The sequence below is a fragment of the Saccopteryx bilineata genome, chromosome 3 (assembly GCF_036850765.1).
Source record: "Saccopteryx bilineata isolate mSacBil1 chromosome 3, mSacBil1_pri_phased_curated, whole genome shotgun sequence".
In the NCBI taxonomy this organism is placed as follows: Eukaryota; Metazoa; Chordata; class Mammalia; order Chiroptera; family Emballonuridae; genus Saccopteryx; species Saccopteryx bilineata.
Window position 1 is genome coordinate 264028973 of NC_089492.1, and position 24253 is coordinate 264053225.

A 24253-nucleotide genomic window follows, 5' to 3' on the forward strand; every position below is an offset into this window, starting at 1 on the left:
GAGCTATCTGGCCAGGGCATATAGCTAACACTTTTAAGGCCCACACTTACTGTGTGCTGGCGCTGTTCAGTGTGCTGATCCTCATAGCACTAATAAGTAAATGGAAACCCAGATGTGTGTCACTGGCTCAGGGTCCCTCATCCAGTAAGAGGTGGGACCAGGACTTGAGTCCCGGACCATCTGGCTCCAGGGTCACACTCATACACAATGCTATATACTTCTCTTTGAGCAAAAAATTTTGAAATATATATATGTGTGTGTGTATATATATATATATATATGGAATTCTTATGCACTTAATCCTTTTTTTAATCTTTTTTTTTTTATATAGAGACAGAGAGAGTCAGAGAGAGGGATAGATAGGGACAGACAGACAGGAACAGAGAGAGATGAGAAGCATCAATCATCAGTTTTTCGTTGCGACACCTTAGTTGTTCATTGATTGCTTTCTCATATATGCCTTGACCACAGGCCTTCAGCAGACCGAGTAACCCTTTGCTCGAGCCAGCAACCTTGAGTCCAAGCTGGTGAGCTTTTTGCTCAAACCAGTTGAGCCCACACTCAAACTGGCGAACTCGGGGTCTTGAACCTGGGTCCTTCGCATCCCAGTCCGACGTATGCTCTATCCACTGCACCACCTCCTGGTCAGGCCTTTTTTTAATCTTTTTAAATAAATTTTTTTTCTTTTTTTTTTTTTGTATTTTTCTAAAGTTGGAAACGGGGAGGCAGTCAGACTCCCGCATGCGCCCGACCGGGATCCACCCGGCATGCCCACCAGGGGCGATGCTCTGTCACCGGCATGCCTACCAGGGGGCGATGCTCTGCCCATCTGGGGTGTTGCTCTGTCGCAACCAGAGCCATTCTAGCGCCTGAGGCAGAGGCCACGGAGCCATCCTCAGCGCCCGGGCCAACCTTACTCCAATGGAGCCTCGGCTGCAGGAGGGGAAGAGAGAGACAGAGAGGAAGGAGAGGGTGAGGGGTCGAGAAGCAGATGGGCGCCTCTCCTGTGTGCCCTGGCCGGGAATTGAACCTGGGACTCCTGCACACCAGGCCGACGCTCTACCACTGAGCCAACTGGCCAGAGCCCTTTTTTTAATCTTTTAAAATAATTTTAAAGTTCTATAAGGTTTGCTACAAAAAAAAAATGTACCTCCCCATTTCTCCCCCTTTACATGCAACCACATTCTATTCTTTTAGTTTAATATAAATATTTTTATATTTATTTCCATGCTTTTAAGTGTTAGTCTTATATTGCTCCTTGATTTTAACAAATATTGACTTTCTACTGTAGAAGTTAAGAATTAAGTTCCCCTGGCAAGTTTGCTCAGTGGTAGAGCGTTGGCCCAGCATGTGCATGTCCCGGGTTCGATTCCTGGTCAGGGCACATAGGAGAAGTGCCCATCTACTTCTCCACCCCTCCCCCTCTCGCTTCTCTCTCTCTCTCTCTCTCTCTTTTTCTCTTCTCCTGTTCTCCGGCAGCCATGGCTGGATTAGAACGAATTGGCCCCAGTTGCTCTGGATGGCTCCATAGCCTCCACTTCATGTGCTAAAAGATGGCTTCAGTTGCAATGGAACAAGGCCACCAAATGGGCAGGGCATTGCTCCCTGGTGGGCTTGTGGGGTGGATCGCAGTTGGGGTACATGTGGGAGTCTGTCTCTGCCTCCCCTCCTCTCACTGAATAAAAAAAATAAAAAAGAATTAAGCTCTATTTCTTCCCCCATCTCTCTCCTCCCTCCTCCTCTATCCTCCCTCCTCCTCTATCCTCCCTCCTCCTCCATCTCCCTCCTCCTCCATCTCCCTCCTCCTCCATCTCCCTCCTCCTCCATCTCCCTCCTCCTCCATCCCCTCCTCCTCCATCCCCTCCTCCTCCATCCCCCTCCTCCTCCATCTCCCTCCTCCTCCATCTCTTTCCTCCTCCATCCCCCTCCTCCTCCATCTCCCTCCTCCTCCATCTCCCTCCTCCTCCATCTCCGTCCTCCTCTATCTCCCTCCTCCTCCATCTCCCTCCTCCCTTCTCCTCTATCCTCCCTCCTTCTCTATCTCCCTCCTCCCCATCTTGCTCTTCTTTCATCTCCCTCCTCCCTCCTCCTCTCTCCTCCTCTCTCCTCCCCATCTCACTCCTCCCATCTTCTTTCTCCTCCCTCCTCCCTCATCTCCCCCTCCCTGTCTCCTTCATACTTGGCACCTTTCCCCAAAGTCCATTCTTCCAATGTAATTATTTTATTTCCAGTATATATTATTTTTTGTTAGTCAGTATTCAGTATTTACTTGGCCTTAAGTAAAATTACTTTTTTCTCTCATAAAAGGTTTTACTTGCCTAGGCTTATGCACTTGGTCTTGAAACCTGTTAAGCTGGCGTGGGAGGCTCTGTAATACATTGCAACAAAGGGCCTCTCTCTGGGGTATCTTACAGGCTGAAAGCACATCAGAGGCTTCACACAGGGAAAACGTTTAACTGTGAATCTGAAGGCTGCAGCAAGTACTTCACCACACTCAGTGATCTGAGGAAGCACATTCGAACCCATACAGGAGAAAAGCCATTTCGGTAGGTCTCACTGTTTTCTATTTGTCACTGACCACGTTTCAACTGGGTATCTTGATATACTCTAAAATTTTTCAAAATGGAAAGACAATTCCTTCCCTGGGTCTCTGGCAGTGTTAGCTTTCCCCAGGATAACTATAACCAATTGCTGCAGACTGCAGGGAGGATAATGGATTCTGAGAGCATCCTCACTCTGGATGATGGCTTTCTGTCTCATCTTCCCTCTTATTTTGAAGAAGCATTTGTTGAAACTCGCTTATGTGGTATTTTTATCAGTGCTAGAGAAATACTAAGACACAGGCTCTCCTCCTGGGAGAGTTAGTCTGTTGGAAAAGAACCACAGGTAACTGGACGGTATCTGAGACTGAAGTGGAGTGCTTTGAGTACACGGAAAAGGGGTATCTACCCAAGAATTGGTGAGGAGAGTGGAGGAGACAAGAGGGGAGTAAGGGGTAGGAATACTTAGGCTAGTGGTGCAAGTATTTTGTTACTTGCTCAGTTGTGTCTTTGTAATACCTCGTGTGTATACACAAACAGGTAGGAGTGTCTGTTTTTATCTGTGTATTTCAGTTTATGTATCTATATACATATATATTTAATAGATGCAAATATAAGTGTTTAAGCTCACAGGACGTACTTGTACCATCTAGTTTCTTCTGCAGTCGTGGCATGTAGCCTGGTTCTGGGCATTCTGTAGGGATTCAAAACAACTTAGGGATGACTGTGTGACTTTTTAGTGACATAATCAGTTTGTAAGGATTCCCCCTAAATACAATGCAGATGTATTACTGAACATTGCACCAAAACAATGTTTTTGACTTCTGTCAAAAAAGATTCAAGTTATATTCATAGCATTAAATATGCTACCTTTCCCTTCCTGAATCACTCATCTCCTCATTACAACACCAGGAAATAAAAAAGTCATCAGGGACAGTCAACTCTTAAACACCAATTAAATGTTACTATTTTTTAAAATTACAGATGCATTTCTGAGTCATGGATCCTAGTTGGTTAGTGTCTAGGTGCTGTGACACTTACATTACTTTGTCCCCTCGGTGCTGTTGCGGGGACTCTGATTTTTATTCAATCACATTTTTTTGTGTGATAATTACTACTGCTAGTTTTTCTTAAATATTAGATGAGACTTGAGACACAATGATAAGATGTAATTAGAAAGTAAAATGCTTCAGAGAAGCTTTCTATTTAAAGAAGTAAACTATTTTGGCTTACAAGAAAATGCATTCATTCATATAAATAGTAATTGAATGCTTGCTCTGTGCAAAAACTTCAGCAAAATGTCAAGAACTCCATGGACCCTGCCCTCAAAGAATTTACCTTCTAGGAGAATAGATGACAAATGTATACAATGGACATAAAACAAGATTAGAAATGACGGGTGCTATAAAAGAAGCTAAATGCCTTGCCCTGGCCGGTTGGCTCAGCGGTAGAGCGTCGGCCTAGCGTGCGGAGGACCCGGGTTCGATTCCCGGCCAGGGCACACAGGAGAAGCGTCCATTTGCTTCTCCACCCCTCCGCCGCGCTTTCCTCTCTGTCTCTCTCTTCCCCTCCCGCAGCCAACGCTCCATTGGAGCAAAGATGGCCCGGGCGCTGGGGATGGCTCTGTGGCCTCTGCCTCAGGCGCTACAGTGGCTCTGGTCACAAGATGGCGACGCCCAGGATGGGCAGAGCAACGCCCCCCTGGTGGGCAGAGCATCGCCCCTGGTGGGCGTGCCGGGTGGATCCCGGTCGGGCGCATGCGGGAGTCTGTCTGACTGTCTCTCCCTGTTTCCAGCTTCAGAAAAATGGAAAAGAAAAAAAAAAAAAAAAAAAAAAAAGCTAAATGCCTTAAGAGTTTTGAGGAAGAAAAGATTACTTCTAGTTTTGGTTATGAAGAAAGTAAAGGAAGAAGTTGATCTTCTACACCGAAGATTATAGATTAGTCATTACAGCCAATGTTTTTGGAATGACTCTGTTCCAGTGTTGTGTTTTCAGGCTCCGTGACCATGAGAGCCTCCGAGCCCGCTGTGGGTGTTTCTGACACTGCACTGGCAGATCCCATGGCTCTCATTGTCAATGGAACTCTGTTAAGTCAATCATCAAAAGGCTTTTATTATCAGTGCTCTCAACTTGTGCTTACCTATAAGACAAGAAATACTTATCCTGGGCCATCAGCAACCTCTGATCTCAGATTTGTCACTTTACTTTTCCAGGGACCTGTTATTATTCCCATGTCAAAACCAATTTCATTGATGTAATCTTGGTGGTTGAACATTTGTTGTAGTTTGAGTTTGTGTTTACAAGAGATGTTGAAAATAAAGGTCTGTTAGCAAATGACTGCTGTTTCTTTTTCAAACCACTGACCTAGGTGTGATCACGATGGCTGTGGAAAAGCATTTGCAGCAAGCCACCACCTTAAAACTCACGTCCGTACACATACTGGTGAGTTCAGGCTAATTTTTGTTTTTATTTTAATCTTCCTTGAGCCAATAAATATCTGTGTTTCTGTTGAGGCCTGTGGAGCTCTGTGGAGGGAGTAAGCCTAATCAGCTTCGCCTTCACCTGTAATGTTGGACTTTCTATCAAAGGTAAAAGGATCTCAAGGTTGGACTCAGGAATCCAACCTTAAGAAATGAAAGCATTACAAAGATACTCAAGAAAAGAACCTGGGAGAAAAAACTAATCCCTTTAAACTTCCCAGGAGCAGGCCATTCTTGGTGTTTTGCTCTACATTTAATTTTAGGACTGAGATGCTTAACTTATATTTTATCCAACTTGTTACAACTGTTAATCTGAATCTGCATAAGACATAAGAGTACCTCCCTGTTTTAGGGAATAGTAGATATCCTAATTCAGTGAGATGACTTTATGGTAAAATTAATACTTCTTGTCATTCTTGCAGGTGAACGACCCTTTTTCTGCCCCAGTAACGGCTGTGAGAAAACATTCAGCACTCAATACAGTCTCAAAAGTCACATGAAAGGTCACGATAACAAAGGACACTTATACAATGCACTTCCAACCCACAATGGATCAGAGGTGTGCAGTGTTTTATCTCTGGTTTTGATCCGGGCCCCACTAAACAGCAACCATTATTTATGTATTAAAATAAAAGGTCAAAACATCTTCTCTGTGTATCTGTTAGTGAGAGGGAAGAAATCAGGGCCAAGATCTATGTCTTGAGGATTGGGGCGTAGAAACCAGGAATTTCACCAGGCTCCCTGTGCTTCGGCCTTTGATTAGGATCCACTTTCCTCCCATCGATTGGTACAGTGGGAGGGGTCTTGAAACCACCTGTCTAAGAATGGCTCCCAAAAGGCCAGCAAAATGCTAGAAAAGGCTGTTTTTTTTCCCATTCATTGCTTTAAGATGGTATATCTCCACTTGAGTTTGGAACATCAGTTAATACTTTATTTCAACATCCATTAATCTATCATTGCAGAACCAGAAAGAGTCTGGGTGGTCTCTTGCCCTTTTGAATGGTCTGTAGACCAAAAACGTTGAGCCACTAGTTTTTTTTTTTATTTTATTTTATTTTATTTTTTTATTTTATTCTTTTTTGCATTTTTCTGAAGCTGGAAACAGGGAGAGACAGTCAGACAGACTCCCGCATGCGCCCGACCGGGATCCACCCGGCACGCCCACCAGGGGCGACGCTCTGCCCACCAGGGGGCGATGCTCTGCCCATCCTGAGCGTCGCCATGTTGCGACCAGAGCCACTCTAGCGCCTGAGGCAGAGGCCACAGAGCCATCCCCAGCGCCCGGGCCATCTTTGCTCCAATGGAGCCTTGGCTGCGGGAGGGGAAGAGAGAGACAGAGAGGAAGGCGCGGCGGAGGGGTGGAGAAGCAAATGGGTGCTTCTCCTGTGTGCCCTGGCCGGGAATCGAACCCCGGTCCTCCGCACGCTAGGCCGACGCTCTACCGCTGAGCCAACCAGCCAGGGCTGAGCCACTAGTTTAAGGCACTGAACCACAGAACAAGTCTCTGCAAAGTTTTAGGCAGTTTTGTCTCTTTGACAAGCTCCTCCACCATATTTCCTTCTACAGCTCATTACAGAGAGATCCTGGGATAAATTTACTGTTATTACTTCTGATGTGGTATTAGGTACTTACCAAATGCCTTTTAAACCTAGGAAGTGAGTGCTATTATTATCTTACCACTTCATACTTAAAGAAACTGAAACACACTGGCCCCCTTTTTTAAAAATTTTTTTTTTAATATTTTTTTTATTTATTCATTTTAGAGAGGAGAGAGAGAGAGAGAAGGGGAGAGGAGCAGGAAGCATCAACTCCCACATGCGCCTTGACCAGGCAAGCCCAGGGTTTCAAACTGGCAACCTCAGTGTTTCCAGGTCGACGCTCCATCCACTGCGCCACCGCCTGGTCAGGCACTGGCCCCCTTTTCAATAATCAGATCTTTAAAGTACATAATATGATTTTGATTCAGGGGTAGATGGCATACTTTAATTCTGTAGTTTGCAAATTTTAAACAGCAAAGGATCCCTTTGAAAGGACTCTCCTCTCTGTTTTCTTAGTAACAATAACTACTATTTACTGAATGTTTACTATGTGCCAAGTACTGTGCTAAGTGTTTTTATATGTTTTATCTCACAAGAGTTCTGTGAGCTCAGTACTGTTATTATCCCCACGTTACTGATAAACTAGAGGCAAGGAGAAGTCACTTGCCTAAGTATCTAATGTTTGTAATTAGTCTTATTTAGGCAGGCAGTCTGATTCCAGTGCCTGATTCTGGATCCCTGTGTTGTAAGAGGCAAAACAGCATTAGTTGTGAAGACTACAGCCTCTGGAACTCAGCTGCCTGAATTCAGATCTAAGTTCAGCCACTAATCGGATGACCTTAGGCAGATGGCTTCTTCATGCCTCAGTTCATCTGTAAAACCAGGTGTAAATATTAAGATTTTAGCTTCTTTGCCGAGCTGCATTTAAGTCATAATCAGTTTTTGCACTTTTGTAGCAATGCACTTCTGTAACAATCCGAGGACAGAGTAAGTGGGGTTTTTTTTTGTTTGTTTGTTTTTACAGAGGCAGAGATAGACAGGGACAGACAGACAGGAACGGAGAGAGATCAGAAGCATCAATCATTAGTTTTTCATCGCGCGTTGCAACTTCGTAGTTGTTCATTGATTGCTTTCTCATATATGCCTTGACCGCGGGCCTTCAGCAGACCGAGTAACCCCTTGCTGGAGCCAGCAACCTTGGGTCCAAGCTGGTGAGCTTTTTGCTCAAGCCAGATGAGCCCGCGCTCAAGCTGGCGACCTCGGGGTCTCGAACCTGGGTCCTTCCGCATCCCAGTCCGCCGCTCCATCCACTGCACCACCACCTGGTCAGGCCAGAGTAAGTGTTGACCACCTGTGAGCACTGGAGACCCCAGTGCACAAAGCTTAGACTTCATCCTCTCCAGATCACTAGTCACTCCCAGTGGAGGGAACCTCGTCTAGTCCCAGGATTTAAATGCTGTCTAGATCATGTGGATTGCCTTTGAGTCCTAAGTGTATATATTCAGCCTGGATCTCTTCCCGATCTCTAGATATGTGTGTTCAGCCTCCCACTTGATGTCTCCACCCAGATATCAACTGATCTTCAACCTGACACGTCCAAACCTGTCCCTCCCACAGTTTTTCCCGTCTTAGTAAATGCACCTCCGTTTGTCTAGTGGCATGGGCCAAAAATCTTGGAGTTGTTTTAGACTCCTCTTTTTTTTTGTCATACCCCACATTCACTAGCAATACCGTGAGAATATATCTAGAATCTGATCACTTCTGGTTACTTCGTTCAAGCCACTGTTGTCTTTTGCCTGGATTCTTGCAGTAATCTGCTAAGTGGTCTGGGCGTCGTTTCCCCTTCTCCCCACTCTCACTCTGCCCCAGCACAGACTTTCCTACGTGTATCACCCAGAGTGATCTCTCAAACCACAATAAGGCAGGTAAGGTGTGTATTTGAATAGGAAACCCTCTATACCGCTCTGAGGAAGGATCCCTGAATGCCTGTAATAGGGACACAGTGATATAGTGGGAGGGAGATGGACTTCAGGTAGAAGCATTGGGGTATATTCTGCTAATTAGTTGTGTGATTTTGGACAGTTCACTGTCACTCTTTGCATTAATTTTTTCATTCGAAATGGGAATGTAAAATAATACTTCAAGCCTAACCTGTGGTGGCACAGTGGATAAAGCATTAACCTGGAACACTTAGGTTGCTGGTTTAAAACCCTGGGCTTGCCTGGTCAAGGCATATATAGATGCTTCTTGCCCCTTTCTCCCTAAAAATTAATCAGTCAATAATACTTAAGAATTTTATATGAATAGCAAATGAGCCTGACCTAGCGGTGGCACAGTGGATAGAGCGTTGGACTGGGACACAGAGGACTCAGGTTCGAAACCCCGAGGTTACCGGCTTGAGCACAGGCTCATCTGGTTCGAGCTTGAGCCCAAGGTAGCTGGCTTGAGCAAGGGGTCACTCGATCTGCTGTAGCCCCTCGGTCAAGGCACATGTGAGAAAGCAATCACTGAACAACTAAGGTGCCGCAACAAAGAATTGATGCTTCTCATCTCTCTCTCTGCCTGTCTGTCTGTCCTTCTCTGTCCCTCTCTCTGTCTCTGTCACCAAAATTAAAATTTTTTTTAAAAAGCAAATGAGGTCATATGAAATCACTTTGTACATGATAAGACCAATATATAAATATTATTAATTTCATATTTTGGCTTTTGTTGTTGAGACTGAGTTGTGAGGTAATTCTTAAACACTTTAAGAAATGTAAGAAGTTCTTCTAAGAACATCAGGATTCTAAAAATGAGAAGAATTCACATATTCTTGCTTTGGTTGGTGTACAGCTAGACATTTGGGACATTGTCATAAAGTGTTTTATTACATGATATTCTATAAACCATGATTTTTTGTTACTCAATAAGAATTTTTTCTCTTTCACAGGATGCAAATCACTCACTTTGTCTGAGTGATTTGAGCCTTTTGTCCACAGATTCTGAATTGCGAGAAAATTCCAATACAGTAAGTATATCTATTATATGGGTGCTAGAAAAAAAGTGTAAGAATTGAGTGCTCGCTTTGGTGGGAAAATTGAGGGAGACCAGTTTTAAAGTCTTCCAACTGTAGTTGTGTTCAATTACTGACTGTTCAGGGTTTTCTGTTTTTGTTTCTTTGTTTCCTGATAAGAGCTCTCACAAGAGAGATTGTTCTCTCTGATTCCTAATGCCTTTTGACCTAGGTCACTCACTTGATAGCCTCCTGGCCCCAGAAAATTTCCTTCTTTCTTCACTCAGCAAATATTTATCAAGTGCCCACTCCAGGCAGTGTGCTGATGCTAAGCTTAGAGTGGTAAAATGCAGGTGTGGTCTGTCCATGAGGAGTTTAAAATTAGTTCCCTATAAGGAGGAACCAGAATTCCAGTTTCCAGGCTTTTTAAGCCCCTCTGGTCTGACCTGAATCAGTCTTTTTCTTTCTTTGAGCTCCCTGCTTTGGGGCTTTGAAGGACAGACACCTCCTCTTGGGCCCCTGCTAAAGGCCAGTCCCACTCCATCTAGATCTGATTACTTGAGTTCATTCACTCTGTTTGGAATTTCCCTGCCTTTCTCGTGGCTCTGTGATGGGCCTTGCAGACCATGCATCAGCCTGAGCTTATCCTGCTCCGTGAGCATCTGTGTGCTTTACTGTGTCACCAGTGCTGGTTGTTAAGTGTGCAGTTTTTGTTAACAAGTAAATGTAGCTTAGGATGGATTTTCTGAGTATATGCATGATAAATAAGAAGGACTCAGTGTGAGAGGAACAGAGACTAAATGACTCAGGAATGTTGTGAAAAGTATTTCTCAAAGTGGAGTCATCTGCAGCACCAAGCCTACTGAGTCAGTTTCCTCTGGGAGTGGCATCCCACACTGCATTTTTATATAAGCACCCACGGCCTAGGTTCTGGTAATGGTAGAGTTGCTCTTATTAGACTAACTCTTGCATAGAAAACAACTATATATGTTGGGCAAAATATAAAAATGCTACTTGAAGGGACCAGAGAGCAACCCAAATAGGCAGATGTAATGCCTGGAAGAAGGGGCCCTTTGGAAGAGAGCAAACGCACTTGGATGGGTTTTCTGGCTCAAAGGCTTATCTACTCAGGGCCAGCCCCAGTTGACACCAAACAAGATGGCCAAAATTCAGTAAACACAGTCTTACTGGCATGATAAGCCAGAGGACAGAGGTCAGGGTCACCTGGAAAATGAAGGGGCATAGCCTGGAAAGGAGAGAACTACAAAGAGGGAGCCCTGAGTTCTGTGTATAAACTTTTTTCCAAATGTCTAGTTGATCCCTGAACTGTGGATGTGTGGGACAGACCCGACTCAACTTAGCTGGGGCTAAAGAAGTGGACAAAGACAGCAGCTGCTGTCCACTGCAGGGAAGGCAGAGTTTGGAGCTGGAGTACGGCCCAGGAAATAGAATGTTAAAGCCAACACTTTTCGAAGAAGTGTAACAGAATCCAGGGTTTCTGTAATGTGTTATTTGCAATGTATAAGGTAATCCAAAATTAGTAAACATGGAAAGAAACAGGAAACCATTACCCCTACATAAGAGAAAAGGTAATCTGGAGAGACTGACCTCAAGATGAGCCAAACATCAGACTTAACAGACAAGGATTTTTAAATAGCTCAAAGTCGTAAAGGAATATGCTTGTAATGGTTGAATATATAGGAAATCTCAGCAGAGAAATAGAAACTATAAAAAATGTACTGACTGGACATTCTGGAACTAAAAATTTATCTGAAATAAAAAATTCACTGGATGAGTTTAACAGCAGATTGGAAATGACAAAAGAATCGGTTAAGTTAAAGATAGGTCACTAGAAATTAAGCAAGCTGAAGAAAAAAAAAATCAAGTACAGTGAGTCCGTAAAGTCATGGTGCACTTTTAACCAGTCACAGGAAAGCAGCAAAAGATGATAGAAATGTGAAATCTGCACCAAATTAAAGGAAAACCCTCCCAGTTTCTGTAGGATGATGTGGCAGCATGTGCGCATGCGCAGATGATGACGTAACACCATGTATACAGCGGAGCATCCCACGGCCTTGGCAGTTGAGATGTGGATGGTACAGAGGAAAGTTCAGTGTGTTCTGTGGCTCACTAAATTAGAATCTGTGACCAAAGTGCAACATGAATATCGGCGCATTTATAATGAAGCGCCATGACATTAATCACTTAAAACAGAGAATCACAGACGTTATTCACTCTGTTACACCACACGTCCTTACCCGTGTGTGGCAAGAACTTCACTATCGTTTGGATGTGTGTAGGGCAACAAATGGAGCCCGCATCGAACTGCACTGATAGGTATGAAACTGGGAGAGTTTTCCTTTTATTTGGTGCAGATTTCACATTTCTATCATCTTTTGTTGCTTTCCTGTGACCGGTCAAAAGTGCACCATGACTTTACGGACACACTATATTTTATACGATTTTTGTGCATATTAACATTTCAGAGCTAATGCTCTAAAAGAATTTTCCATATGGGATGGCTGACATGCCCTTTGAGCTGTGCAACCTAAGATTTCTGGTTGTAGTCTCTCTTTAATCTCAGCGATTGTGTTGAGTTGTTCAGGGGTTTACTCCCTGGCTAGGGCTGTGACATGTTTGAGGAGCTTTCTGTAGCCCTGGGGTCACCAGGTGAGGAACCCTGGTATGAAGGAACATAGTATTTTTATTTTTCTACTACAATGTACATCAGGAAGAGAGGCTGCTCCATCCCTTGGGATCAAATTACATATTGTGCCCTTGTCATCCAGCATTTACCCCAGAATTAGAAATAGTCTCATGTTTAGCATTTATCAAGCTAAGGCCGTAATTCCTTGACGGCATAAGATTAATTCTGCTTTGTTTTACTTTGCTTTAAAAATATTATGGATTGTTAAAATCAAATGATGTTGTGTGATCACCATTTTGTGGGGTTCTAGGCAGCCACATGTGTCTTCGAAGAGAACTTTGGTTTGCTCAGATCTTCGTTAAAGGAGGGTTGAAGCGGGTAGAGAGTGGCCTCTTGGCTGTTGAGCTTCGGGATCCATTCTGGTCCCACACAGCTCCCAGTGTTTTCCTGCTCTTGCTCCAAGCCCACAGCTCAGCCCCTTCTTGTCTTCTCTGTTTTGGGGAGCTGCTCCCAGGGTTTTTGCCCTGCAGCCTGGCAGTGGCTAAGTCCTATTCCCCTCAGCACTTTTTCCTTTCTTCCTTTTTTTTTTTTTTTTAAGATTTTACTTACTGATTTTACAGAGAGGGGGTTGGGGAGTGAGAAGTATCAATTCATAGCTGCTTCACTCTAGTTCTTCATTGGTTGGCGCCTTAACCAGGTAAGCTCAGGGTTTCGAACCAGTGACCTCAGCATTCCAGGTCAGTGCTCTGTCTACTGTGCCACCACAGGCCAGGTGTCCTTTTTTTTTTAATAAAAAACAAACAAAAACCCCCCACTTTTTACTGATATTTAATAAAAGTACACCTGTTATAAAGGTACAGCAGAGTGAATCATCACAATTCATCACATCCATGTAACAGCACCCAAATGGAGACACCGAGCAGTTCCAGCACCCCAAAAACTCCTTCATGTTCCCTAACAGCTGTTACCTCTCCCTAGGGATAACCACTATCCTGACTTCTAACAAGCTGTGATTAATTTTGAATGTTTTTGTGCTTTGTATAATTGGAATCATGCAGTATAGACATATTTATACTGGCTTTTTTCAACATTATGTTCAAGAAATCAGTCCATATTGGTTGCATATGGTAATAGATCATTCATTCTCTTTGAACAGTGTTACCCTAAATAAATACACCACAATTTGTTCTTTTTACTTGCCTTGGGTATCTGGATAGTTTCTAGTTTGGGGCCAAGATGAACAGTGTGCTATGAACATTCTTGTTTATAATCTTTTGGAGTCAACAGGCTATTTCTTTTTAACAATGTTATTGCTGATGATTTGTAGACAGGTAGAACAAAACAAAAACCACAAAGAAGTTGGAAAGTTAATAGCTTAGTAGTTTTTAGCCCACTATTTTTCATACTGAGTTGTACCTCTTTATTGGGTTATAAAATAGAATAAATCATCAGCATTTTAAGAAAATCAGCAGAATATAAATTATTAGAAGTCATGGCACATAGTAAGGATATGCTGTGCTAATAGATTTGGTTCACTTACATACATGGATATGTATATAATATGAAGCATATATGTATGTACACATTCCGTAATGTAAAATGTATTTCTTTGTGTCACAATGAAAAGTCTGAAGGCCACTGTCTTGCCTGTGATTCTTTTTTTTTTTTAATTTTTTATTTATTCATTTTAGAGAGGAGAGGGAGAGAGAGAGAGAGAGAGAGAGGAGAGAAGAGACAGAGAGAGAGAAGGGGGGAGGAGCTGGAAGCATCAACTCCCATATGTGCCTTGACCAAGCAAGCCCAGGGTTTCGAACCGGCGACCTCAGCATTTCTAGGTCGACGCTTTATCCACTGCGCCACCACAGGTCTTGCCTGTGATTCTTAATTCCCTGCGCACTGGAAGCTGGGAGCCTCACAGAGTTGCAGGTGATTGGATATTATTTAGTCTGAACTTTATGTAGGATTTGTAGAGCAGAGCTCAGCACACCTTTTTTGTAAAGGGACAGATAGCAAATGATTTTGATTTTGTAGCATAGGTCTCTGTCATGACTCCTCGGGTCTGCCATTGTAGCTGAGAGCACATGGACAGTCAGTAAGTGAGCATGCCCATGACCCAGCAAACTCGACAACAACAGGCATTCAGCCTGTTAGTCAGCTTATCGAATTCTGTTTTAGAGTATTTGAGGACCCAAGTTTTAGAGTATTTGAGGACCCAAGTCTTGAGGTTTAGGAACATAACCTGCCACCTGGAGAAGGAAGAGTTAGAAACAGGAAGCATGTCCAGAGACCACTGCAGGGCTGCTGCTCCGTGTTCTCTGCTGCTGAAGGATGCCTCCTCCGATGGTGGGTCTCACATCCTTGTCTTTCTCCGTCAGATACAGGGCCAGGATCTCAGCACACTTTCACCAGCAATCATCTTTAAGTCAATGTTCCAGGATTCAGATGAAACGGCAATTCAGGAAGACCCTCAACAGACAGGTTTGTTACACGGACTCTTCCCCAGATCCCAGCACTGTTCACACACTGAATGACATAATGGTGAAATATCTCTTCAGTTCCTTTGAATGAAGTGACTTTCAGTGAAGGGTTAGACAAGTCGGGGCCTTTCAGTTCAGTTCCATCTTCCCCTGCTTCCCTCAGCGAGGGTCTGCTTGAGGTTTTACTTTCCCTAGACTCTCAAAGAGGAGGGTCTCCTTTTCCCAGTGCTCTTGTTTGCTTTAAAAAAATGAGAGGAGCTGTGCACTCTTCTTCTGATGTGACACCCTGTTCGCGGGTGGGTAGGATCCACAGACTAGCATCAGATGCAGAGATCAGACAATGTTTGAAAGAGAATCCTTCTGAAGCTTCACGGTAGTCAGGAAGTGTGTGTACTGGTCATGCCAAAAAAGGATGTCTAGCCCCATTTCTAGAAAAGCCTTAGGACGCATTTTTTGCAAAGACCTATACAGGGTCTTCACATTTAAACAGTGAGGTTGATTGTGAGGCCTGTTACTTTGACCAGAGGTCACATTAAGTAAAAAGCAGAAAGCCAGCCTGCTAGCCATGGAGGCACTGGCTCTGACTTCAGCTGCCTTTGCTTTAGCCCATAGTGACTGTGTGTTTGTGGCTCATGTAAGGCTTGGGACATATATATATTTCTATTTCTTTTTCTTACCAGCTGCCTTGATTGAAAGTTTTAATGGTGATGCAGAGTCAGTCAATGATGTTCCGCCACCCACAGGAAATTCAGCATCTTTATCTCTTCCACTTGTACTGCAGCCTGGCATCTCCGAGCCACCCCAGCCTCTGCTACCAGCCTCGGCACCGCCTGCTCCTCCGCCTGCTCCCTCTCTAGGAACTGGTTCCCAGCAAGCTGCATTTGGCAACCCCCCTGCTCTCTTACAACCTCCAGAAGTGCCTGTTTCCCACAGCACACAGTTTGCTGCTAATCATCAAGAGTTTCTTCCGCACCCCCAGGCACCGCAGCCCATCGGACCAGGACTTTCTGTTGTTGCTGGGGCTTCTTCAGCAGCAGCAGCGGTGACATCAGCCGTGGCAGCGCCACCCCAACTACAAAGTACTACTGAGCCCTTACCAGCCATGGTCCAGACGCTACCCCTGGGTGCCAACTCTGTCCTAACTAATAATCCCACTATAACCATCACCCCGACTCCCAACACGGCGATCCTACAGTCCAGTCTAGTCATGGGAGAACAGAACTTACAGTGGATATTAAATGGCGCCACGAGTTCACCACAGAACCAAGAACAAATTGTAAGTATTGTGTATAAAGAGATCCTATAGAGTGAAGTGTATTTACATAGGTGACACATTCAGAGGCTTTTACTTCAAAAATGAAAGTGGCTGTCATATCTGCTGTGAGATGTGTAATTCTATCTCTTAGTCATTTCCCCAGAATCAGGTGGTATAAATCCAGAGAACGCTGTAGTCAATACCTGCAGTGGAGAGAACCAGCCTTCAGTTTCCCTAGCAGTGGGCGTTTAACACATACCACCTGCCGTCTGATCCCATCATCTAGGACGGGAGCAGTCAGCAAACTTCAGAGGCCCAAGAAGTATTGGGAAAACGGGTTCTTTCCCCAAGGCAGAGTCACACCTATGTGGGGGACTGATATGACCCCGTCAGATGGCCAAGTCAGAGAAATAACCTCTGCTCCCAGAGCCCGCTTAGAGCCATTTTCTACAAAAGTATTTGGTCTTGATGATAAGGAAATGACTTGGTCATTCGTTAAATATATTTTTTGAGAGCCTAGTAGTTACCAGGTATCCTATGGCTGCTCTGGAGGTTACTGAAAAGTGAAAATCATGATTTTTTTTTTTTATGAGAGCTTAACATGCTAGTTAAAGAGGCTAAAACACTTAAAAGAAAGTTAACATTACCAGTAGGTAAAGTGCCCAAAATGCCAAAAACGGTAGTAGAAAAAAATAACAGCTATGATTTATGGAGCCCTTACTATGTGTAAGGGCTTACTGTACTAAGCACTTTTAAGAACTGAGGCTCTAATGTGTAAGTCATTACCTTATGTACACATTATTTTTAATGTACATAAAGTAAATTTTTTAAATTTTATTAAACATACACCTGTTACCCTCCTTGCACTAACACCCCCCCCGCCCCCCCCCCCCTCGTTTTCCCTATTATTAACATCTAGCACCAATGTGGTGCATTTGTTGTAATTAGTCAATATTGAGACAGCATTGTTAACTGAAGTCTGTAGTTTACATGAGGGTTCATGCTTTGTGTTGTACTTAACAAATCCAGGTGTCCTGTATCAGTCATTCCAGGGTCCAGAATAGTTTTATCACCCTAAAAATCCCATTTCACTTACCTATCCCATTTTCCTCTAGCAACTGTTTCTCTTTTTACTGTTTTTATATGTCCGTATCCTAGATGTCACCCACTTGCTAACTAAGCACTTTTTAACACATTACAACAGTCCTGGAAGGTAGATATGATTTTATCAGTGGAGAGCTGAGGCCCAGTGAAGTGACTAGCACAAGGACACACAACTCATAAGTGGCAAACCAGGGGTTTGAGCCTAGACTGATCCCAGAGCCTGTGCTCTTGATTACTACATCATGCTGCTTGATGAGGGGTTCAGAGGCTAAGGGTTTACTGGGCAGCCATACAGGTCAGGTGAACCTTGAGTTGTGAGTAGGAATTAGATGGAGAAAAGGATAACCCAGGCAGGAGAACATCTGGACAGATGTATGATGCTCTCAAACTATTTAGGACTAAATATTGAGAGCACTAAGATTCCATAAATGAGGTGCCAGCCACCTCTGGAGGCAACCTAGTTCCATTTCAGATGGCCAAAGTCATGGAAATGTCTTTTCAGTGTTATGACCGAATCAGCCTCCATGTACTTTTACCATTTTTTTCTGGATCTGCCCTGGGGAGAAGCGTGGAGCAAAAGTGTCGTTAGTTTTCCACATTGTTTTATAGTGTCATCTCCTATAACTTAGCCAGAAGCTTTCTTGTTTACTTAAAGGGATAAAAGACAAAGCTCTTTAAAGATAAGAGTGGAGAGTGGAGCCTGACCAGGTGGTGGCGCAGTGGATAGAGCGTCGGACTGGGATGCGGAAGGACCCAGGTTCGAGACCCCGAGGTCACCAGCTTGAGCGCGGGCTCATCTGGCTTGAGCAAAGAGCTCACCAGCTTAGACCCAAGGTCGCTGGCTCCAGCAGGGGGTTACTCGGTCTGCTGAAGGCCCGCGGTCAAGGCACATGTGAGAAAGCAATCAATGAACAACTAAGAAGTCGCAACGCGCAACGAGAAACTGATGATTGATGCTTCTCATCTCTCTCCGTTCCTGTCTGTCTGTCCCTGTCTATCTCTGCCTCTGTTAAAAAAAAAAAAAAAAAGATAAGAGTGGAAAAAAGTTGAAACTTGATAGCCAGTAGGACTTAGTATTAACCTAAGTAGCTAATGTTTGCCAAATGCTTGCCACATGCCAAGGACTCTGCATGCATTCTCTCATTTCATCCTTGCAAGGATGCTTGAGGAGTTTCCTTTGTTATCCCAATTTTTACAGATGAGGAAACTGAGACACTAAGAAGTTAAATCACTTGCCTGACCTCAACAGCTAATAAGTGCCTGAGTTAGGACTTGAATCAGGAGTGGCAGAGTCCAGGGCCCACCCTTGAGCAACTACACAGGGCTCAGGGCCTTCACGGGGGCTGTTCTGCCTGTAAGAGGAAGTCTCAGCCTGTCCTTAGCATGCAGCTTAATCCTTGAGGGGAGGAAAGAACTTTCCAGCCTCATAGATGTCCTGGGGAATGGCGGAGATTGGAGAGCTTGGAGAACTTGGAGAGGAAGCTGGCCCCGGGGCTTCCGCTGAGAGGATCATCAGCTTGAGAAAAGCACCTTGGAGGAGCCTTCGGGCACATAGAACCTCTGCATTTGGCAGCTGGGGGTAGGCAAGTAGTTGGGACAAAGCTGGCGACACTGTCCTCACTGAATGTCAAACGGGGGTGACCTCATGTCAGAGCACAAACAAAACATCACTCAGTACACAACTCCTTCCACACTGAGGGTTTTCTGTCCTCCGATGACCATACAACTGGGAGGCTTCAGGTCCTTGGAGAGCTGCCATATATTTTTTTCATTGAATCTATTGGGGTGACAGATCTGCTGTACTCAAGTGGCCATAAACATGATTTTTTTTCTTACAGCAGCAAGCCTCTAAAGTTGAGAAGGTGTTTTTCACCACTGCAGTACCAGTAGCCAGTAGCACAGGTATGTAATTCTGTGTGAGCTTTAAAAGAGAGTCACCTCTCTGGCCCCTTGAGGCACAGTTCATAGTTGCTTTGTTCCACCTTTTAAAACTTTAAAATCAAATTTGTCACATTGTATTGTTTATTTATTAGAGGATTTCATAGTCTCAACTATTGGAGGTTAATGTACTTCTGGCACAAATATCACTAGTAACAGTTCTTTCCCTTCAGATACAGTTTAAATGTAGCCCCTCTCCAAAAAAAAGTTTCAATCACAGTTAATGCTAAAGAGGGCAGTTGTTAATTCACTGGACTCTTTTCTAATTACAGCAATGAAGAAATAAATAGCATCTGGGTCAGAGACTATATAGAACCAAAAGTCCTCTTTTTTTAAGCTCTTTATTTTATAAATTAAGAAACTAGGGCCCTGAAGGATTCAGTGACTCCTCCAGAGTCACAGATAAGTTGGTGGCAGAGCCAAAGCTCTAGTTCTCAGGCCTCCTGACTTCCACTCTCTTCTTCTGCCCCTTGGTCTCTGGCTCTCTTGAGACACACAAAGCCTGTCTGAACTCAGAGGGTGTGTGTGCACACAAGGCTGGTTGTGTAAAAGGAGTTTTACGAACATCTACTGTGTGCCAGAGACTGGGGCTACAGAGATGAGCGAGATATCCTCAGAGCCTCTCGGGTGGGCGGGACCAAACAGGTCCTGAACCACGTGGACAGAGGTGGACAGAGGCGGACAGAGGGGTGGGAGGAAGACAGGAGCTTTGTGCACAGTGCCAGGCAGCTGCCCTCGGGCTGGCCCTAGGTACAGCCTGCTGAAAACTGCCTAGAGGCCTCAGGAGAGGAGGGGAGTAGGGGGTCTTCAGAGGTGAGAAGAGCAAGTTCTCCAGAACAGCCTGGGGAGTTTAGGCAGAACAAGCACCCATAGGCTCAGAGGTAAGAAGAACATGTCAGGAAAAGGGAGGCGACCTCTGTGGCTGGCATGGCGGGTGCAGGGCAGAGGATGGCTGGAAATGAGGCTGGAAATACAGGGTGCATCTCAGTGTGTGTGGTTTTCTAAGGTAGAGGGACTTGGTCTTGGCATGTGGCATCCACCCTCTCCATCATTCCTGCCTCCTTGGTACTCAGTGCTCACTTAGTCTAGATCCCCCTGTGCCCCGCAGCCACTTGAAGAGCAGTCTCTCTCGCCTCTCTCGCAGGGAGCTCTGTACAGCAGATTGGCCTCAGTGTTCCTGTGATCATCATCAAGCAAGAGGAGGCATGTCAGTGTCAGTGTGCATGCCGGGACTCTGCCAAGGAGCGGGCAGCTGGCAGGAGAAAGGGCTGTTCTTCCCCACCCCCTCCAGAGCCGAGCCCCCAGCCTCCTGATGGGCCCAGCCTGAAGCTACCACCACAGACTTTTCCCTCACCCTCCGTCCCACTGTCATCATCCTCCGCCATGCCCTCTTCCTGTGAGCAAAGCAGACGAGCAGAGACTCCTCCAGACCCTCAGACAGAAACGTTAAGTGCCATGGATATGTCAGAGTTTCTGTCCCTCCAGAGCCTGGACACGCCGTCCAATCTGATTCCCATTGAAGCACTACTGCAGGGGGAGGAGGAGCTGGGCCTGACCAGCAGCTTCTCCAAGTGAAAGGCCCAGGTGCTCCCCTCCAGGAAGAGAGGGCGAGCAGGAAGCATACTTAAGGTGTGATGCCTACCATCGTGGGATCGACAGTTTGAAGGATGAAGAAATCTACTGTTTGAAATCCTTACCTTTCAGATGTATTTTCTTTATTCATATCCCAGGAGCATCCATTTTAAGGAACTGGTCTTTGGGAAAAAAAACCAACAACAAAAAAAAACACCACAAAACAAAAAAAAAGCTAAGTTATAAATGAACTGTTTGGCTGCACTGTATGTCACTTTTGCTTATTGTCATGTGAACTTGGAAATTAAGGTTACTCGTATGCATAAAAATTCTAAATGAAAGGGTGTGGTTTCCATCAATCTGATGTTGCCCATCACTTGCACTGGGGCCTTGTAGCTTGGGCAGTGGAATTCAGTGGGTAAAGTGTTGCTCCTCCCTGTGTCTTTTGAATCTGAGGCTGAAGCTTACTCCAAAGGCCAGACCTTCACTCCATCAGAGAGGAAAGTGGCAAAGGCGGACCAGACAGCTGTGAGCCAGACAGGAATTGGGTGAGATGGTTTGTTGTTTGCGCTTGGTGTCAGTGGACTTGGAGTAACTGTGGCAGGTGTCATCCTGCATTCAGCTGCAGCACAGATGGGCAACTGACAGCCTGGCCCAAAGCTGTGGGGATGGTCTGGTTCTACAGGGGCCCTAAGTAAGCTGTTTGCTATTTGTCAATGATGCGTGTGCAGAGCAGGCTCTAGCAACATGATCACAGTCTTTGCCTTCCTGGTTCTTTCTGTCTCTCAGTTGGTTACCAGGGTTTACAGATTGCATTGAATTTTTCTTGGGGAACATCCCTGTTCTGTCCTAGAGTGGACATGTGGGCTTATGGCCAACTGCTGGTCGGTGCTCTGCCTTCCTTTAATTGTATTCTTGTTCCTCAGAGCCGAAGAGCTGCATTTTGCTTATCAGAAGGTATAGTGTTAAGGGAGGATTTTAAGGTGGCATGTAATTGGCAGGCCAGGTTTCCTGGCTCCAGGTTCTAGCGAGGTTTTTGATTGCCCCTCCCATCCTGCCTCTCACCCTCTGGATTTTGCATACAGCCTAGTACAGTGCAGAGAAGGGTGTGACTTGCTTGGCTTAGTCATATGATTTCTAAACAAAAACAAAAAACAAAAAAATACACAGAACGATGATCTTCTACTCAGGGTAAAACAAACAGAAAATTCCCCTTCCACCAAAAAGCCTGAAATGTTGCAATAAGTTATCTCATTTGGAATGTTTCGTTGTGTTATAGGAAATAAGAATTGTTTTTTGATTTGTGTACAGAATTACATCCAATCCATCTGCCTGTGGCCTAAGTCATTGCCTGTAAACATAAAACATAAAATACAGTCCACACTAAAATGGAAAGTCTCTCTCAACTGACTATATTAACATAGTCATGAGCGCTCCCCAAGCTCACTGGGCTCAGAAACCGGGTATGGCCAGTGTCTAGACCAGGCCTCTGCCTCCCAGGAGCCCCTTCCCTGCCTTGAGCAAGGAACAAGTTTCCACAAACAGGGCTGCTCTGCTGAGACAATGATTTCAGGCAGAAAGCCATAATTTGCCTTTCTTTTCCACTCCCTAATGTAGAGATCTGCATTTGCCACTCCTGTTCTCTGAGCCATTACTCGGGGCCAGCCTGGACGGCATCCAGAGCAGATCACTTTGGGAGCCAGAAGCCCTGCCTCTAACAGGATGTTCAGGGAGACTCGGGCAAGAGGGCAGTGGTGGTGAACATTGTTATTGTGAAGAGAAATGGGCGTGGCCACAGCAGCTGGTGACTCTTCCTTCCAGGAGTCTTGGCGGGAGAATTGGTTTCCTTTTGATCTTTTGCACTCCTCTCCCCCAAAGGCTGGTGGGTTTAGGCGACCATTGACCTCAGCAGAAGTTGATAAGGCAGGAGGAATCTTCTGTTTACCACAGTGGGCTAGTCCTGGAAAACCAGTGGCTGAGCGTGATTTGTCCTTTGCTGTCTCTGGACCTTGCACCCATAGGAAGCTTTGGGATAGGACCCTTGCTGTTTTCTTCTGGGAGAGAGCAGCGCAAAGGGATCCCAAAGGTAGCTCATAGCAGCGGGCAGGAATGACCTGTGCCCACTCACCTAGAGTCACCTGGACTCAGTTCCCTGAGCACTGAGGTGGGACACAGGAGCCCTGGGAAAGCCACTAGAAGCATCCATGGTTTAAATGTGGCTTCTTTCTGGTCAGCCAGGGCTGCACTCCCATGTTGAGCCTAGCCAGGTCAGTGGCTCTTCCACTATCTAAAATTGGAGGGGATGAAAAAACATCTTAAAACAGTGTTTAGGCTGACAGGAGTTTTCTAGTTGAAGTATCTGCCTTGTGAGGGTGATTTGAGATTACAAAGGAGATTATCAGACCCAATCAGCTTTTCAAAAACCAGGAGTGTGCTTAAAATGTTAGTGAGTGGTTGTGAAGAGGTTTATCCCACAGGATAGGCAGTCTTTCCTTCCCCTTCCAGCCCTCTCCCTCCCCACCCCCTTCCATAAGCCTGTCCTTTAGTGCCAAGGACCTTGGAGAAGAGCAGGCTTCTAGCTAAAATGGAGCCAGACAGAATCTTTATGGAGAGTATGTCTTCCCAAACCCGGGAATGAACCTAGGGTAAGGTTAGGCAAGGTCTGCAGACTTCTAGCAGGTGAAATCAAGCCTTTTTTCTTCCCGTGATAACCTTCACCATTTCCACCCCGTGGATGTATATACATCCACTTTCCACTAGCATCTCTAGTTATACTGCTCCTTGACAGGGTGCTCAACGGCATCAGGAATTGGGTGGAGTTCATGGGCTTAGGGGGTGGTAGGAAACTTCGGCTGGCACCGCCAAACTGCCTTAGTGAACCTGGCCCTTCGCAGGCAGTGGGGTGGAGCATTGAGGGAAAGCGGCCCTGCCTTTCCTGGCAGGGTCCAGTCCACCTTAGGGGGGCATCACTAGTTTGGTGACAGGACTTAGTGTTATTTATTGAATTCCCTGGCCTCCCCCTATCCTTTTAGAAGGAGATCATGGTACAAAGCCTGGGAGGGGTTTTAATGTGGGAAGACCTCTCTGGGTAGAAGCAACGGACTTCTCTTCACCACCTCTGCGAGGGTCAGTAGCTTGGAGAGTTTTACCTTCAGTGTCAAGGCAGTGGACCGATGGGATAACGGAGGGTGGGTCTTCCTGAGAGACTTTGTATAATGCTGAATGTGTCCAGAGGGACAAGTTTGCAGAACCTCATATTGGTATATTAAAGAAATAATAAAATAAAAAAGCACTTTAGGTTATTTTATCTTTAACCCAATTGCTGCAATTTCTTTTGTGTGTGTGTGTGTGCGTGCGTGTATATATATATATATAGATAGATAGATATATACTTTCCACAAAGTTTTATTTTTGCTCAGAATAAAAAGTTAAGTTGAGGTGTGAAAAGAAAAGCACTTACCTTGGTGCAATATGTGTAGCTTGACGGTCGTTGTCCCATGTGGTCCTGGCCCGGCCGCATTTTCTGCTCCATCAGCCCTGCACCAAGAGGCTGTCTTTAGAGAAACACTATTATGCATTCTCAGCTACTGCTCAATCTATGCAAGCCTTCCCTGTGTGCCTGAGGGCGCCCCCCTCAGGCTCTCTAAGGAACTGCTGCGGGTCCTGTTTTCTTCTGCTGACTGTTGAGGCCCTTTTTCATCACTTCTTTG

The 24253-nt window shown here is 45.1% G+C and overlaps 1 protein-coding gene across 2 annotated transcripts in view; it reads left to right on the top strand.

Annotated features, from left to right (window-relative positions):
* The window catches only part of MTF1 (metal regulatory transcription factor 1), a 42599-nt gene extending 21809 nt beyond the window's left edge, over window positions 1–20790 (top strand). The window contains exons 4-11 of one of the 2 annotated variants that reach the window (XM_066269606.1): window positions 2415–2546; window positions 4909–4982; window positions 5443–5579; window positions 9488–9565; window positions 14573–14675; window positions 15355–15950; window positions 18872–18935; window positions 20116–20790. In XM_066269606.1, coding sequence (XP_066125703.1) covers window positions 2415–2546; window positions 4909–4982; window positions 5443–5579; window positions 9488–9565; window positions 14573–14675; window positions 15355–15950; window positions 18872–18935; window positions 20116–20546 — 1615 coding nt within the window. In that variant the 3' untranslated portion in view covers window positions 20547–20790. The remainder of the gene's footprint in view (window positions 1–2414; window positions 2547–4908; window positions 4983–5442; window positions 5580–9487; window positions 9566–14572; window positions 14676–15354; window positions 15951–18871; window positions 18936–20115) is intronic. The other variant, XM_066269607.1, reaches the window with a different exon arrangement.
* Window positions 20791–24253: the final 3463 nt, after the last annotated feature.